Source organism: Spea bombifrons, chromosome 13, assembly GCF_027358695.1.
Source record: "Spea bombifrons isolate aSpeBom1 chromosome 13, aSpeBom1.2.pri, whole genome shotgun sequence".
In the NCBI taxonomy this organism is placed as follows: domain Eukaryota; kingdom Metazoa; phylum Chordata; class Amphibia; order Anura; family Pelobatidae; genus Spea; species Spea bombifrons.
Genome location: NC_071099.1, coordinates 11449138 through 11464885, shown reverse-complemented (window position 1 = coordinate 11464885; position 15748 = coordinate 11449138). Strand labels below are relative to the sequence as shown.

Genomic DNA, 15748 nt, shown 5'->3' with positions numbered 1-15748 from the left:
CTTTTTTTACTATCTGTACTTATTATCCGTACCATATTTCTCTGTGCATCATTAGATATTGTGTAGAAGTAAAGGTTTCCCCCAGAAACATTATCATATAGAAATTTAGATCAATTGGACAAACTTTATCGGTTGGACAAACTTTAACATTTTATATCAATAGAACAACTTACCTCCAGCATCTAAAAGTTGTTTACCCATTGCTGGCCTAAACATAACAATACAATGAGAAATGCATCATTAAAATGCAAAAAAGGGACATTTGACATCTGTTACAGGGACAATTAAATAATTCCAACAAAATACGTGATTTTCCGCCAAGACACAAAACCCAAAGCACTCAAAACCTCTCAGACAATTGTTTTTAAATGTTAAATTCTGACAACGGTCTTTGGCGCTGCCTCACTAAAAGCACAGTCAGACTGAATGAAAACATAAAGTAAGCAGAGATTATGCTTTATATGGAGTTACTTCAGAAGATTTATACTGCCCATTTCGCAATTCACTGGGTTCATTCACACAATACAAGGACGTAAAGGGGGAGGTTACACAATTAAAGCATAGTGTATAATAGACAAAAAATATTTACATGGCAGACATGACCTCATCAGTACAAAGAATCTTTTTCCTGAGGTCTCGGGGCATTTTATCCAGCAGCGTGTTTAGTTTCCGCACCACCTACAAAAATACAAATCTGTAAGTGTCAAGTTGCCGGCCATGACATATTTTGGAATAAAAATGAATTCACATTAAAAGGGAGACTTGAATTTAGACAGGTTAAAGGTGCTGTCCCACTTAGGCACAATATCAATTGAGCTCTCAAATAAAGCTAAGCAGCCCTTTATTTCATTCTTTCCTCTGAATGTTTCATCACATAAAAGGAACATGAAATCATTAAGAAGCCTTTTTTCAGTTCCTCTGACAACAATCTGAGCAAAGACGCCTACATCTATGAAGGTGGCCTGACAAAATGTAATATTTCATCAAAGGCAATGGACTAGAAGAATTTGAAGGACTGGTATTGTACTAAGTCATTTTTAGAAGTGAACAAGTAAAACAATATTTACCTCTTGTTTAACAAAAATAGCAATTTCTGTGTCAGCTAGTAAAGAACACGCCAGCCAAATAAAATTTTCAAGGACTTGTATTTTGCCTGTGTAAAGACAAATCAAAATAAATAAGGAACTGAGACTACAAAGAATGATGCTGCTTGCAGATTATGTGAAAACCATTGGTTTACTTACCATCATTACTGTGGTTATGAATTACCTGAAATGTAAGAATTTAAAAAGAAAATGCTTTATTATATAAAGATGATGTAATTCTGGTAAACCAATACAAGGGTATTTGCATGCATACTGACTGCATAGGGGTACAAGTCCCAGGAGATTTACATGCATCGATGTATCTTGTGCAAAGGCTCCATGGATTAAAAACGTTATTAAGAAACCCCACTGGACTGTACATCTAACCCCTGATAGAAGAACCAGATACAGGCTTTGTGTACTAAAAAAAAAATAAACTTAACTTTTTAAATAGCTTTGAAATATATTTGTAACAATGTTTTTTTATTGTTATTACTATTAAGATTATTATTATATACGCATTTCAGAAACTTGTATAAACCTTCTCTTTCCTGAGTTCTGTTCTTCTCAGTTATAAAACTTGCTACAAATGTTTCAAAAGGCACACATCTTGTCAATAAGATAGAGGACTTCTGATCTATGCTCCAGTGGTTATGACCTCCAGCAATGCACGTACATTGGACACATATTTAAAACAAGTTAATGTAGAATATGGTCAGTAATTATTGCCCGTGCTACGTTAACCTTGCCATAGTCAATATGTTTAACACTTAGTTATAGCATTTAACCCTTAGCATACCATAACAACATCAAAGAAATCTTCAGTGAGGTTGATTAAGGAATCGTTTTTCTCTTTTCCGCCATGTGCCAGGATGTTCCTGATCTTTTCAAACCAAAGAACCATGTAAAAAAAAAATATATATATATCATTACCTGAATGCCAGTGAAATTTGTAATGTTATCACTCGCAACAAGTTAGTGAAAGAGAGTTTAGGTAACTAATGTAATGAACACCCATTAAACACTTATCTTTTCGATGACGCCTTGCTTTAATGATGCACTCAGCCACTCTTCGCCATTTGATGTCATATATTTGCCAAACTTACAAATAACATTAAGGACGGTTGAAACAGTCTTCACTTCTTGACGATCAAGTTCCTGAGACAATAGATCATAAAAACTGTAAATGATTTGAAATCCATTTCACATCGGGAATAAACACTTCAACATTACAAATGATCTAGCCCTTCTCAAATACAGCAGAGAAAGAATGTGAGCTTAGACTGATACTGTTACTTATCTCTTAGATACAACACATAAGGAGTAAGATATTGAGAAAAATACTAATCAAATAACTAATTTTTCATGTACAGAACCAGAAGAGCTACACAAACAATGTAAAACGGGATGAAGAGACACTCCAGGGTCTCAGCCAGCTCTCTAAAAAAACAATGCATATGGAAGAAGTTTGTATGTACTTTCATACGCATTGTTCAAAAGGGAAACAAGGGTACTTACCTGAATCTGCAGCCCTGCTTCTGGAGTCGCCCTCCTTCTCCAGGACTTAAGCAGCCAATCAGTGACAGGAAAGGCTTCTACTGAAATTAATAGAAGCACTTTCCATGCATGTGGGTCTAAACAGATCCCTGCCCGTTGTCATAGCCAGCGCTGGAGCTGACTAGAGGTAGACTAGAGATGTGATCAGCCGGACATATTTTCTCTATGGAAAATAGCTGGGGGATAAGGGCAAAATGCATATGGGGGATGGGGGGTGCAGACAACACCCTCTCAGTTATAATATGCATTACAGTACATACGATGGCTGGAGTGCCCCTTTAATACTTAATTTAGAAGCAAAGTGCATAAAATGTAGGCACCCTGATGATCAGTCTGTGGAGTTTCGCTGTCAGCTGCTTGCTGCATTTCTGGGAACTTGGCTCCTTCTGTAGAAACTCTTCCAAGGGATCGAAATCATGTCTTCTGAGCGCTTGGTCAATAAACGTCTCTAACTAAAAAAAAGACAACAAAAACCTCTTCATCAAAATGCAGGAATTAGTATTTTCTTAGAATGCTGTCATTACATCACGCGTACCTGCGTGTCTCCTTTAGGCGCCATGTTCAGAGTCCCACTGACGACCAAGAGCTAAAGGAAATCTGTATATAAACATAAAGTTATTGATTAGTTCTGGAAATAGGGACCTACCCCATATGCGCCACCCACCACGGCTCCTGTCACTAGCCCCACCCTCCCATCACTAACTCCACCCCCAACAGCTTGTCACCACTCCATCTCAACGGCCTGTCACTAACCCTACTGTCCCAATGGCTCCTGTCTCTAACTCACAATGGCTCCTGTCATTAACCCCAACCTCCCATTGGCTCCTGTCATTACCCCCATCCTCCCATTGGCTCCTGTCATTAATCCCATCCTCCCATTGGCTCCTGCCACTAACTCCTAATGGCTCCTGTCATTAACCCCAACCTTCCATTGGCTCCTGTCATTAACTCCATCCACCAATTGGCTCCTGTCATTAACTCCATCCTCCGATTGGCTCCTGTTACTAACCTCATCCTCCCATTGGCTCCTGTCATTACCCCCATCCTCCAATTGGCTCCTGTCATTAATCCCATCCTCCCATTGGCTCCTGCCACTAACTCCCAATGGCTCCTGTCATTAACCCCAACCTTCCATTAGCTCCTGTCATTAACTCCATCCTCCGATTGGCTCCTGTTACTAACCTCATCCTCCCATTGGGTCCTGTCATTAACCCCATCCTCCCATTGGCTCCTGACACTTACCCCAGCCTCACATTGGCTCCTGTCACTAACCTTACCTCCCCAATGGCTCCTGTCATTAACCCCATCCTCTCAATGGCTCCAGTCACTAACCCCCAATGGCTCCTGTCATTAACCCCATCCTCCCATTGTCTCCTGTCACTAACCCCATCCTACCATTGTCTCCTGTCACTAACCCCATCCTCCCATTGTCTCCTGTCATTAATCCCATCCTCCTAATGGCTCCTGTCACTAACTCCATCCTCCCAGTGGCTCCTGTCACAAACCCTGGGCTGTGCCCCGTTACTAACCTCCAACACCAATGCCTCTTGTCACTAACCCCATACCCATCCCAATGGCTCCTGTCAATAAGCCAATCCCCAATTGGCTTCAGTCACTAACTCCACTCATACAATGCCTCCTATCATAAATCCCACCCAAAGTGGCTCCTCTAGCTAACCCCCATCAGTGGCTCCTGACCCTCATCGTTGCTCCTGTCACTGATGTGTCTCACGTTATAGTCACCTCACAGCCTCTCATCTGGGCCGAACTGCGCAATTTCCCGCCACTAGTTTTGACTGAACAACTGCCACGCACTTGGCCTTTTCGTCACGTGACAACGCTCTTCATCTCCGAGGACAGCCAATGAGGCGCGGAGACTGAAAGCAGCCAATAATGTGCTGGGATTCGACTGCCAATGAGGCGCTGAGACTACGAACAGCCAATGAGGTGATTAGACTTAGGACAGTCAACGAGGTCCCGAGAATAAGGACAGACAAAGAGGTGCGGAGATCAACAACAAATTAAATGCGGAGCCTATAAACAGCCAATGAGGTACTAGGACGTTGAGGAGCCAAATGAAGTGCTGAGACTATGATCAGCCAATGAGGTGCTGAGATTATATAAGTACCGGAATTGAAGGAGTAGGAGGCGGCTGCGGCTGCCATGTGTGTCCAAAGAGCAATGAGGGACATAGGCCTAGAACCCAGTGCCAGGGCCACAAGAGCCACACCCGGAACCAAAATAGCCTATGGCCAGGCATGTTGTTGAAAGATGTACATGTTAATAAACTCTTTCATGTTAATAAACAGGGTAATTGTGTAGTGCTGAGCCATATACATAGTTGTTATGTTGTTATGATGTTATTACACAGTGATGTTATTAGCTGTATGTTACGTGTTCCCTATATGCAGTAAGTAAGTGTGTCAGCGGGGCAGGTGCGGGCCCCTGTGGGCCGCAGTGATACTTTGCACTGATATCAACCACCATGGCCCAGGTTCAAAGCTGAGGCCACACGAGTCTCTAGAACACATTTGTAGACGGTGACACCAGGTGGTGGCGCCAGAGCCTCATTAAGACCACCTGCATGGGGGGTATATTAATGGACGCCGTCGTACCTACTTCTAGATAGTTCTAGATGAGAAGAAATTATTTTTTCTTCCTTACGTTCTGGGAACAGGAGAACCATGTGACGCATTCTTACCGTGACCTTCTCAGACTTGAGGAGAACATCTTGCGGTTAAATCAATGAGTATAAGAAGTAAGTGATACGGTATCCTTAACGCTAAGGGTTAAATACACAATGACAGGACTGAACACACAACTTTGCTTTATTTTGTCAGCGTGAAAATCCTGCGTCGCAGATATTTCTGAACCCCCCCCCCGTCATTTGCTGGAAAAATACAACATTCACAAAACAATTGGAACGGCAGATAAATCACTCCAGGTGTGTAAATGCCAAAAATAAAACGCCTAGTTTTATGCCCAGTTTTTTGGTTAAAAAAAATCACAAAAAGGGATTATGATGAACTGTGATTGGGTTATAGAGTTTCCAGGAACAGGGCCTGAGGTTAGGACAATATCAGGCATATGTAGGTAGGTAGGATTGCCAGATCTGTCCGTATGTACAGCTACACGGATCTCCTCTAACAGTATGTACAGCTACACGGATCTCCTGTGATCTCACAGTATAACAGTCTGTATGTACAGCTACACGGATCTCCTGTGATCCCACAGTATAACAGTCTGTATGTACAGCTACACGGATCTCCTGTGAGCTCACAGTGTATCAGTCTGTATGTACAGCTACACAGATCTCCTGTATGTACAGCTACACAGATGTCCTGTGCGGTAACAGTATATCAGTCAGTATGTACAGCTACACGGATCTCCTGTATGTACGGCTACACGGATCTCCTGTATGTACAGCTACATGGCTCTCCTGTATGTACAGCTACACGGATATCCTGTATGTACAGCTACATGGATTTCCTGATTGGAAATGCATTTTCCCGGCTGGCACTCAGGTAAACGCGTTAGTCTGTAGCCCTTATGCGTACTTAATCCTGATATTTCGAAACACACTGCAATACTGACTACCAAACATTACTAAGTACAATATATTTAACAAAATGTAAAAAACTTCAACGGACCATTATAAATTAGATTTGTCTTTAAATCAACCATTTTTGCATCGTCTTTCATACTGTGCTATTCATAGTTTTTAAATTATTGGGGTCGAGGACCTCTTTAAGTTTTAAATATATTTTTTAGCCCAAAATATAGGCCAAACCTGAAAATTTGAAAGCAATTTTTCATAATTTTGTTTTTAAATAATAAAAAAAAATAATAAAAGTAATAAAGAATTGGCTTTAAAATTGATTCCAAAGTTGCATATTATTTTTGCATTATATAAATCCGATGACTTTTCTTTTCTCAGGGGGCTGGAGAATGCAATCTTCTAGCAGTCGGTTACCCCGGTAACTGCCCCCGAGTTCTGGTAAGGTGGAGAAACAGTTAATATAGAATGCAGGATATCCCAGAAGTCCACGTTTTATTTTTTTATACAGAAGGGCTTATTTCTAACCAAGTTGTCAAAAAATGTGTAGTTTCACCACCAAGTATTCATATTAACTGTTTGTCAACCAGATTGTGAACCTTGCAGCCAATGGGTATCCAATAAATACTGTTAATCGGAGTACCCCCTTTCCATTTTAGAACCCTATTCTTAAAAAATATAAAACATTAAATACATCATCAGATAGCGTTTAACAAAAAACTACCGGGTGCAGACCAGTCCTGGCCAGTTAACTCTGATGGTACGGAGTGCAGTATTGTGTCATCGGAACGGGTCACACGCACACGGAATTGTTTTTTTGGAAGAGCTGAGACTTTGTAACGTGTTTGAAGTTTACAGAGAAAGCTAATGCCGGGTAAGCCTGTCTCTGGCGCTCCCATTGAAAGCCCACCTCAGTGTGGCTCGGGGGTCACCTTCAATTCCATGACCGGGGCATATTAAGGCAACACAAGAGGGAACTTTAAATAAATTCACTTTTACGTCAATGTGCCCCACGACGTTTGCAGACTAAACAGAAGCATTCACCGAGCCGGCAGAGCTTCACCTTTTGGCACAAGTGCTGCATGTGCTAGATTTAAAACACAATGCCGTGCAGGTGCTTTCACACTGAAAGCTCTAGAATCGGGACCTTTCATGCCTTTGTGTTCCGTGTCCCAACCCCGACACTTTGTTCATTTCTGGAAAACATTTCACTCCATTTGTTTTTTGGGTTTTTTTTTTAGATAAAGTGAATCCAGCTCTGCTCGCTGTCTTTAGGCATTTTCAGAGAGTGGCTCCTGTACGTGAAGCTGTAGTTTTTGCCCCGGTTGTTATCCCAGTATTCTTTTCCGTTAACCCGGTACTTGATGGCAAAGTGTACGGCCGAGCAGATGTGCTGCAGATACGGGGGAAGCGGCAGAACGAATGAAAATACATCGGACTCCGGGTCGCTGGATTTGTCGCTGCTTTGCCAAAGGGCGTGCGCTTCGTAGTGAGTCTTCCAATCGGTGAAGGAATATCTAACGCAGACCAACTTTTCAAAAGCCAAGTTGAGAACTCGGATGGTGCCCGAAATCCCCAGCTCCACCGAGCTGGTGACCTGTTCCAAACAGACGCAGTCCTGCTGCAGCCTGCGCCAGAAATCCTCGCCGTCCGACGGCAGCTGGAAATCCGGCTCCAAGTACAGGATGGAGAAGTCCAGATCCTGACTGCAACACAAGTCCGAGTTGATTGACAGCCTGGAGAGGACATGCAGAGGGATGGATGGGTAGTCGCCAGCATTGAAAACCTTGACCTCGGCCAGCTCCAAACCAAGGGAGTCTGCGAACCTCACTTTATGGCATCCAGGCCGGCATTTAGCGGCGCTTCTCCTTTCGGGAGAGCAGGGAAGTGATTTGGTTCTCCGACGCATTATTGGCCGAAGTTCTGGATCGCAGCTGTTACTTACTGTGCTTTGCGTTCGGGGAAGCTGTCGGAAGGCATGCTGATTTTTGGCGATCCCGCCGGCCGATCCTCGACTGCCAAATCCCTCGGCCAGTTGCGCGTTCTGATACAGGTTATTGATGTAGCTCAGGCTGCGTGGAATACACTGTTCGACCTGTTCTTTAAAGCTCCGCGGCAGCGACAGAGGATGTATTGCATAGGACATTGCGATAAACTGGTGGGAATTCAGTATTTAGAAGAGGTTCTGGTTCTGCTCCGGTAACTATAGTAGGCTCATGTCCTTAACGCGGTATCGTCCGCTGCCCAGGTCAGTTAGGATATCTGCAAAAAGCCCCATTAAAGGACACGGGTAGCTTAGCCCACCTTTACCTGCCCAAGCAGGAGCCCGTCTGTTGTAACGACAGCTGACCACCCCTGATGTGGCTTAATGTCTCCGCAGCCGAGACCTTTCTGTTGTGAGCTTTGCCAGAGGACAGAGCATTTGACGCTGAGCTTATTGGCGCATGCATTGAGTGCCCCAGAGGATCCCGGAAGAGGCTGTTGAGACAGCAATAGCTCCCAACAGCCTGGTGACAATACGCTGTTCCTGAGTCCGCATTTCCTATCAGAACAGAAGCGAACGGCTGTGGGAATTGGTGTTAGATGTCAGCGTTGGAACACCCTCTCTTCTGATTGGAGCAGGGACCTGTCTATCACCACATGCTGGCCATGCCCCTTTAGGTTGTACGAAGCTGCCTGTCACAGCTTCAGGAAGCAGAAATGTCACGTTAAAGAGATTGATTCCTTTCGAGCACAAGACAGGGCTGTGCAAAAATAGTAACGGTCTTTAAGGAGACAGACATAAAACGTCAAGACGGCTGGAGATAAACTTTAAAGAATCAGCACAATCTTCAGTCATTCTATGTGTTTTATGCCAGCGGCATACGTAAGGGTTAACTCCAGTCCATTGTGTTACGTTTTTATAGCGCCAGCAGATTCCGTAGCGCTGTGGAGACTAACAATAACCTTAAAACCAACAAAATACAATCTGACGATAAGATTACAGAAAGGGAAGCGTGCCCTGATCCCAGGAGCTTACAATCTATTATAATTTATGTTAATGGTACATGTTATTATATATGTTTTCCCTTGTGTGTAGTGATGCCGGACACAAAACAGGCACCGGCAGCTGCGTCCCATGTGGCCGCATAATCCCAGTGACATTTTCTTTACACGTATTCATAGCACTTGAGAATGCGGCGCCGTGCGCTGTAGCAGGTACACACTCGGGTGATCCCGATGGTGCGAGCTTTGACCCATGATGCTTTGCAAACGCTATGACAATCTGTTTGAGGCTGGATAGGAGGAGCTGTGGACGAATTGTACCAGTGACATCAAAGCAAACAGTACCACGGAGACCGTAGCCAAAGGAAAAGAGACATCCACTGGGAAAAGAGACGTCCGCTGTGCAGATCAGAATACGTACAGCATATCGGCCGGGGTGACAAGGATACAGCCTGGAACGTTTTAGATCTCTGTAAAGAGCTCAACGATTCCGGATTACCCCCATCTCTGGAATTATCCACGCAGGGGGGATGACCGGCACGGATCTGTCCTTTTTTCAGGTTGCTGCGTTATGTCGGGCTGATTTTTTTTCATTTAACCCCTACAGTGCTGCTGCGGTGTCAAACATGATGTCACAGTGGTACCCGATGAGGTAAATCGAGTAACAAATGTACGCGTCTTATATGTCGTAGGGAGATTTCTGTATGATGCGTCTCCTGGAGAGGATGGGATCTAATCCGTATACATTTAGGATTTTGGCTATTTACAAAAGCAGTTTTGTAAATAACTTGCAATGTTTTCTCGCTGCTCTTCCCTCAATATTGTTTTACTGTTTTCTCTCTCCCTCTGTTCCAAAATGCTTTAATTGTTTGCTTAAATGTAATTACCGGGGTTTTAGCTCAATGCCTACGTAATGAAAGCCAGGATACCGCTATGTTTGTACAATACCGTTCAAAAGTTTGGGGTTACGTTTTTGAAAGAAAAAAACTAACCTGAAATGGATCAGAAATCTAGCGCAGACGCGGTAAATGTTGGAAATGACTATTGTAGCTGGAAACAGCTGATTTTTAAAGGAATCTTTTCATAGGCGTACAGAGGCCCTTTATCACTCCCATCACTCCTGTGTTCCAATGGCCCTTTATCACTCCCATCACTCCTGTGTTCCAATGGCCCTTTATCACTCCCATCACTCCTGTGTTCCAATGGCCCTTTATCACTCCCATCACTCCTGTGTTCCAATGGCTCTTTATCACTCCCATCACTCCTGTGTTCCGATGGCCCTTTATCACTCCCATCACTCCTGTGTTCCGATGGCCCTTTATCACTCCCATCACTCCTGTGTTCCGATGGCCCTTTATCACTCCCATCACTCCTGTGTTCCGATGGCCCTTTATCACTCCCATCACTCCTGTGTTCCAATGGCACGTTGTGTTCGTTGATCCAAGCTTAAGTTTAAAAGGATAATTGATGGTTAGAAATCCCTTTTGTAATTATGTAACAGACAGAAATATCCTTGTTTTCTATGAAAACAGCTCAGTGGCCCCGAACCTTTGAACGGTAGTGTATACACGGCTGCTTCACTCAGCGCATACTTAGCCTAGGCAGTGTTTAGAGAGCCTAAGAAAAGCCTCGGGCAAAGTATAAAAAAGCTATCCAGCTGTGCAAAAATACCAAGATAAAAAGGTGTTGGCTTCAGTCGCTAATTATTATTCTAAGCAACAGAAGAGGCGTTTTAACCGTTTCTCCCCAAGTGCCTGAGTTAAAATCCGGATTTCTGTTTCTTGATTCCTTTAATTCTGATTTTAATTAAAAAAGGGATCTGTTTTCAGTTCAATCATCCAGACTTAAGATTCCACTCCAAGCCATTCCTTATCTTAGTTGCCAAAACCCCTTTTTTCTCTTCTTTTTTTTTCTTACGCTGTGCCTCTGGATCCAGCAAGAACGATATGGTTCATGGGTTTCGGGTGGGCCTCACGGGATAAAGGTAATGTAGGGAACATTTACATGAGAGGGTGGTAGATAAGCGGTACAGCCTCCCAGCAGGGGTGGTAGAGGCTACTACAGCAAGGGGATTTAAACATGCATGGGATAGACATGCGGCTCCTGAATCTAAGACGAGACCAACAACTGATTAAGGTCTTTACAGCAGGAGAAACGGGCGACTAGACGGGGGCCGATCTGCCCACAAATTTAGGATGGAGAGCTGGGAAATTAAACTCTATCGTGTATGCCCTGCTTTGCTTTATTCCTCTCTTCTGGTTGCAGAAAAGGACTCGATATGCCAGGCTTGATGAGAACGACTCGATGAAATCCCGCAGAATGTAATCACCAGAGGTAAACGCGCCATTCACTCGTCGCTCCCGGGACTTTTCTTTTCAACGAGCCGTTTGACTCTTGTGTTTTTCTGCATCCTTAGATGTTTTACCCCCCAACTTCACAAACATCTAACAACAACAAAAGCGTAAGTGGTTTTTTTTTTGTTGTTTTGTTTTGTTGTTTTTTTTTAACCAAAAAGGGATATTCCTCTAAATACAATTTCCATTTTAGATGATCTTGAAAGCGAATGAATTTCAGTGTAAACTGCCTGCCGTGAAAAAGAAACACTCGGACGATACGCTGCAACCAGTAAGGTACAGTAGCGTTTAACCCTTTCTTAGCCAGAGACCCTTGTTATTATACTTGGAATCATCATGATTAGAGATGGCAAGTTCTGGGGGAAAAAAATAGAAAAATTGATAAATAATATGTTTACGACACAGCATTCCAGCTATATTACATGAAGATCTTTATGAACGACGCACAAAAAATGCCAGCTACTTCAAATCCGATTGGGCGATTGTGATCGCTCTCCCCGTCCAATCCATGCAGGAGGATTAGAGGCGATCTTTTGTTTTTTTGATGGTTTCTTCCATCTTGTTGCATTTTAGGGAAAGGGGGGGTTACCTGTTCTCGTGTAGAGTTGAAGCGTTCTTAACATATACAAACCTTGATGTTCCATTTGCAACAAGAAATACAGTTTTAAAAAGCACATTTAGTTAATAATTCACGGTTAATTTTATTTCAAGCATTTTATATTCACTGCATTCCATGTTCCCAGTGTAACAAAATCATTTTAAATTTGTAAAACATTTTTTTTTATTTTTTCAGACATTTCAGTTATTTTTCCAGAAAAAAGGACGTTTTCCATTTTTTTCAATTTTTTTTCAACGGCTTCAAAATTCTGGGAAATTTTACATCCCTGTTTGTGATAGAAGCAGGGACGCCCTCATCGGAGACCCTTTTCACAGCTGTAATCGGAGATACAGACCTATTGTGTTGAACCCACAGGCAAAATAATGAATTTTGTGGGCGCATTAAAAATGCATGCTACGGCGGCAACCGGATAGTATCTTTATTTGTGTTAGAGATAACAGCCATAATAAAAAATTCCCTAAAAAAAATCCACGGCAAGTTTCTCTGATGATTATGTCTGTTTGGTTACAGAATTCGGAATATCTGCCAACCCAATGATGAAGCGCAGAAGGGGAAAAGGGCATCGTTACAGGGAGGTTATTCCAGCAAAAGGTTGGATACGGACGCTGTGGGTTCTGTTAACGGTTTGGGAGGGGAGTTCAAAATCACGGAATCCGTTTGTTCAAACATGGAGCCAAAGTCAGCATGGACCCCCCAACATAAAAGGGCCACGGCAAGTATCAGCAGCTCTCAATCTAAACTCGAGCCGCCAGAGGACTTCTTCCTGGACTTGGAATCATTACGTTTCGTACGAGAAGACGAGGACAGCGCAAGCGACCTCTCAGACTCTGAACGGATTCCCATTCCATCGTCTCCTTTGGCACCCCCAAAGCTCAACCTCAAGGCAGAGCAAATTGCCCCAGGGTATTTTGATGACCACCTGGACTCTAAAGGGGCAGATTATAACTATCCCGATGTCCTGCCTCCTCCTTTTAGCTCTTGGAATCTGCCCCAGCTGGCGGCTTTTGTTAACACAGAAGGGAAACATACGATGCCCCCTGCGGCGTCCGGCTTTCCAGGGAGATACATTGACCGCCTTCTCCAGTTAGAGTGGCTTCAGATGCAAACGGTAGAGGCTGAAAAAAGTAAAGCCTGCAAATCGAGGCCTCAGACTGCCCCCAGGATGCCCCTTAATGGAAAAACCCCGGGGCGAATAAAACCATGGAGCAACTCATTGCCTATAAAGCAATCATCTCACCCGGATGATTCTAAAAGTACTAAGGGTCCGGAGTACAACTGTCACAAAAAATACCCCTGCCATGATGTCCCCACGCAGAGCGGCGCCCGTAGATCCAGTACTATGGTGGGATTATCTGCGGTCCAGAAACAGACCCAAGACGGCAGGTTCGTCACCAAGAAAAGACAGAGCGGAGGCTGCCAGCAGGCAAAAGACTTGGCGGCAGTGGGAAATAAGCCTAAAATCCAAAGTTTTGGTAATATTAGACCGGCGAAACTCACGTCTGCTGCAGAAAGCACCACAAAGCTTATTAAATCCACTAGTAATGTCAGGACTAACGGATCAGCCTCCGTAAAGCACGTTACCGCCAAACAGTCTGGGGGGGAACGCAAATTAAAATCCGGAACGGTCAAACCGACTTCTAATAAAGAAAAAACAAGTCAGTGAGACGGGATCCATTAAATACCAGATACGTTCATTTATTTATTTAATAATAATTAGCACAAAACCATCTCTTTCGACCAAAAGATTCTAGAACGATGAAGAATAATATTTTTTGAAGCAAAGCTGCGGATTGTCGTCTAATTGTTAGATTGGCCGTAACTAGTGGTGCGCGGGTCGTCGTTTAGGTTATTATCGGGCTACAACTTGAAATAATTACAGCTTTAAATATAAAATTGGGGAATTTACGTAGCTCACAAACGTTTATTGGCGGGTTCTTACTTTTTATTCATACTGTTCAGGAGGTACCTGGAATCTGTCAGCTTGCGCGAGAACAGTGGGTCACAAACCTTCCAGAATCTTCTGTAAAGGTTTCTAGGAATTTGCTTAAGATACAAAGTAATGCTAACGGGACTTGCATTCTCCTATTAAATCAGTAATATCCTCCATGGCTACTCTCCGAATGACTTTTTGTATGTATATACCGTAATATGTGTGTGCGGAAGGAATTAAAATGATTGGGTCCCAGGACACATTTTTTTTGTCTGTGCCTATAGTAATTAATGTTGCGTTTATGGTATATGTATTTCTCACACTGCTCACACTGTCAGCATCTTGTGATCGACCCACTAAATGGTGCGTGAAGGGGCAGCAAGAGGTCTGGGGGCCGTGGGTGACAGCTCTAAATTCCACTTGGAGTTATTGTAAATGAACGAAAAAGCATTCTTATCTTTATGATAATGGTAGCGACCATATTACAAACCTGTAACAAGATTAACCCTTTTCATTGGCATGCTTCTCAGCATATGCGTAGTTTGTGAAATATGCATCTTAAAGCACTTTTTACCATCATTAATTTCCATTTGCTGTCTCGACCATCTCATTCATCATTAGCTTGCTTCCAATCCCCCAGTCCCATGCACACTTTGCCACACATGCCAGTTGTATCCATCTGATCAATTAGTTCTATACACTGCCAGCGCAACTCGTTATATTCTATTTAATCCACAATAATAATTATAATGAAAATATTTTTTTTCGGTATCTGTGTAGAAACTGATTATTTATCCCTTCTTTTTTCATGATTATGACCACAAGGTGGCGCCGTCACCCTCTGCCAGCACCTTCTTACCAGTATTCTGTTGGTCCAAAGCCATCGCCTTACGCGTATTAATATGAAACCAGCATGAAACTCTAGATTTGTTTCCACCGATAGTTAAAAATATAACAATTTATTTTAAAGTATTTAAAGATAGTAATCACGTCGCCTGTTACAGTTTGATTACGTAAACCACCGTTGAATCTTTGATTACTGAAATGAACATTTTCTTTACAGTACACATTTTTCTTCTTATCCCAACAGGTCCAGTAGCTTTGGTGTTTGTTGAGTAATTAGCCCTAAAGTTGATTGGAGGATTCCCTACCAAAGATTTGAGGCACATCGGTCGAGCAGTTAACATGTTAATGTTCCTAAACAAACGCCTACATGTGCCATATGTGATTTATTAGCCTAAAAGTTATTTTATGTCAGACCAGAGACAACCTGAGATACCAAGGCTGGTTCAGTTTGCCTGGCGGCAGTTTACGACTATCCGGGGGTTTTAAGGAGACTATGGCTTCTGGGTTATCAAAGAAACTTTAAATGTTCAGGTTTCTGTGATGGACACAGACATGTCTGCACGCTACCCAAAGGGAGCACTTAAGATGAGAACTTATTGAGTGACTGCCGACGACAACCCAGTTACTCCCTTGTATTCTCTTTAACCAAAAGCTGGTAATCCCGGTTGATCTCATGGTAATCTAGCAGGTTCATTTCTGTCGATCAAAAAACTCAGTTGAGCAACTCGTCTCTGTTCTGTATCTACACCTTCTCCTGGTCTTCATTCTGTCCTGTTGGGGTGTTGTAACAAGTTCTCGGTTGGTGAAATCCAATGG

The 15748-nt window shown here is 43.0% G+C and overlaps 2 protein-coding genes across 2 annotated transcripts; one reads left to right on the top strand and one right to left on the bottom strand.

Annotated features, from left to right (window-relative positions):
- Nucleotides 1-6986: 6986 nt before the first annotated feature.
- On the bottom strand, nucleotides 6987-8766 carry PPP1R3D (protein phosphatase 1 regulatory subunit 3D). The gene has a single exon (XM_053453616.1). The coding sequence runs from the start codon at nucleotides 8342-8344 to the stop codon at nucleotides 7436-7438; it is 909 nt and encodes a 302-aa protein (XP_053309591.1). The 5' UTR covers nucleotides 8345-8766; the 3' UTR covers nucleotides 6987-7435.
- Nucleotides 8767-9572: 806 nt separating this feature from the next.
- Nucleotides 9573-13880, top strand: FAM217B (family with sequence similarity 217 member B). Its single transcript, XM_053453628.1, has 5 exons — nucleotides 9573-9835; nucleotides 11449-11517; nucleotides 11600-11644; nucleotides 11731-11813; nucleotides 12667-13880. Exons 3-5 carry the CDS (start codon nucleotides 11600-11602, stop codon nucleotides 13817-13819), a joined length of 1281 nt encoding a protein of 426 aa, XP_053309603.1. The 5' UTR covers nucleotides 9573-9835; nucleotides 11449-11517; the 3' UTR covers nucleotides 13820-13880.
- The last annotated feature ends 1868 nt before the right edge of the window (nucleotides 13881-15748 follow it).

Coding starts and splice junctions, on each gene's coding strand:
- FAM217B (XM_053453628.1), top strand. CDS start 11,600: ATGTTTTACCCCCCAACTTCACAAACATCTAACAACAACAAAAGC. Junction 11,645..11,730: donor CATCTAACAACAACAAAAGC/GTAAGTGGTTTT, acceptor TTTCCATTTTAG/ATGATCTTGAAAGCGAATGA. Junction 11,814..12,666: donor GATACGCTGCAACCAGTAAG/GTACAGTAGCGT, acceptor GTTTGGTTACAG/AATTCGGAATATCTGCCAAC.
- PPP1R3D (XM_053453616.1), bottom strand. CDS start 8,344: ATGTCCTATGCAATACATCCTCTGTCGCTGCCGCGGAGCTTTAAAGAA.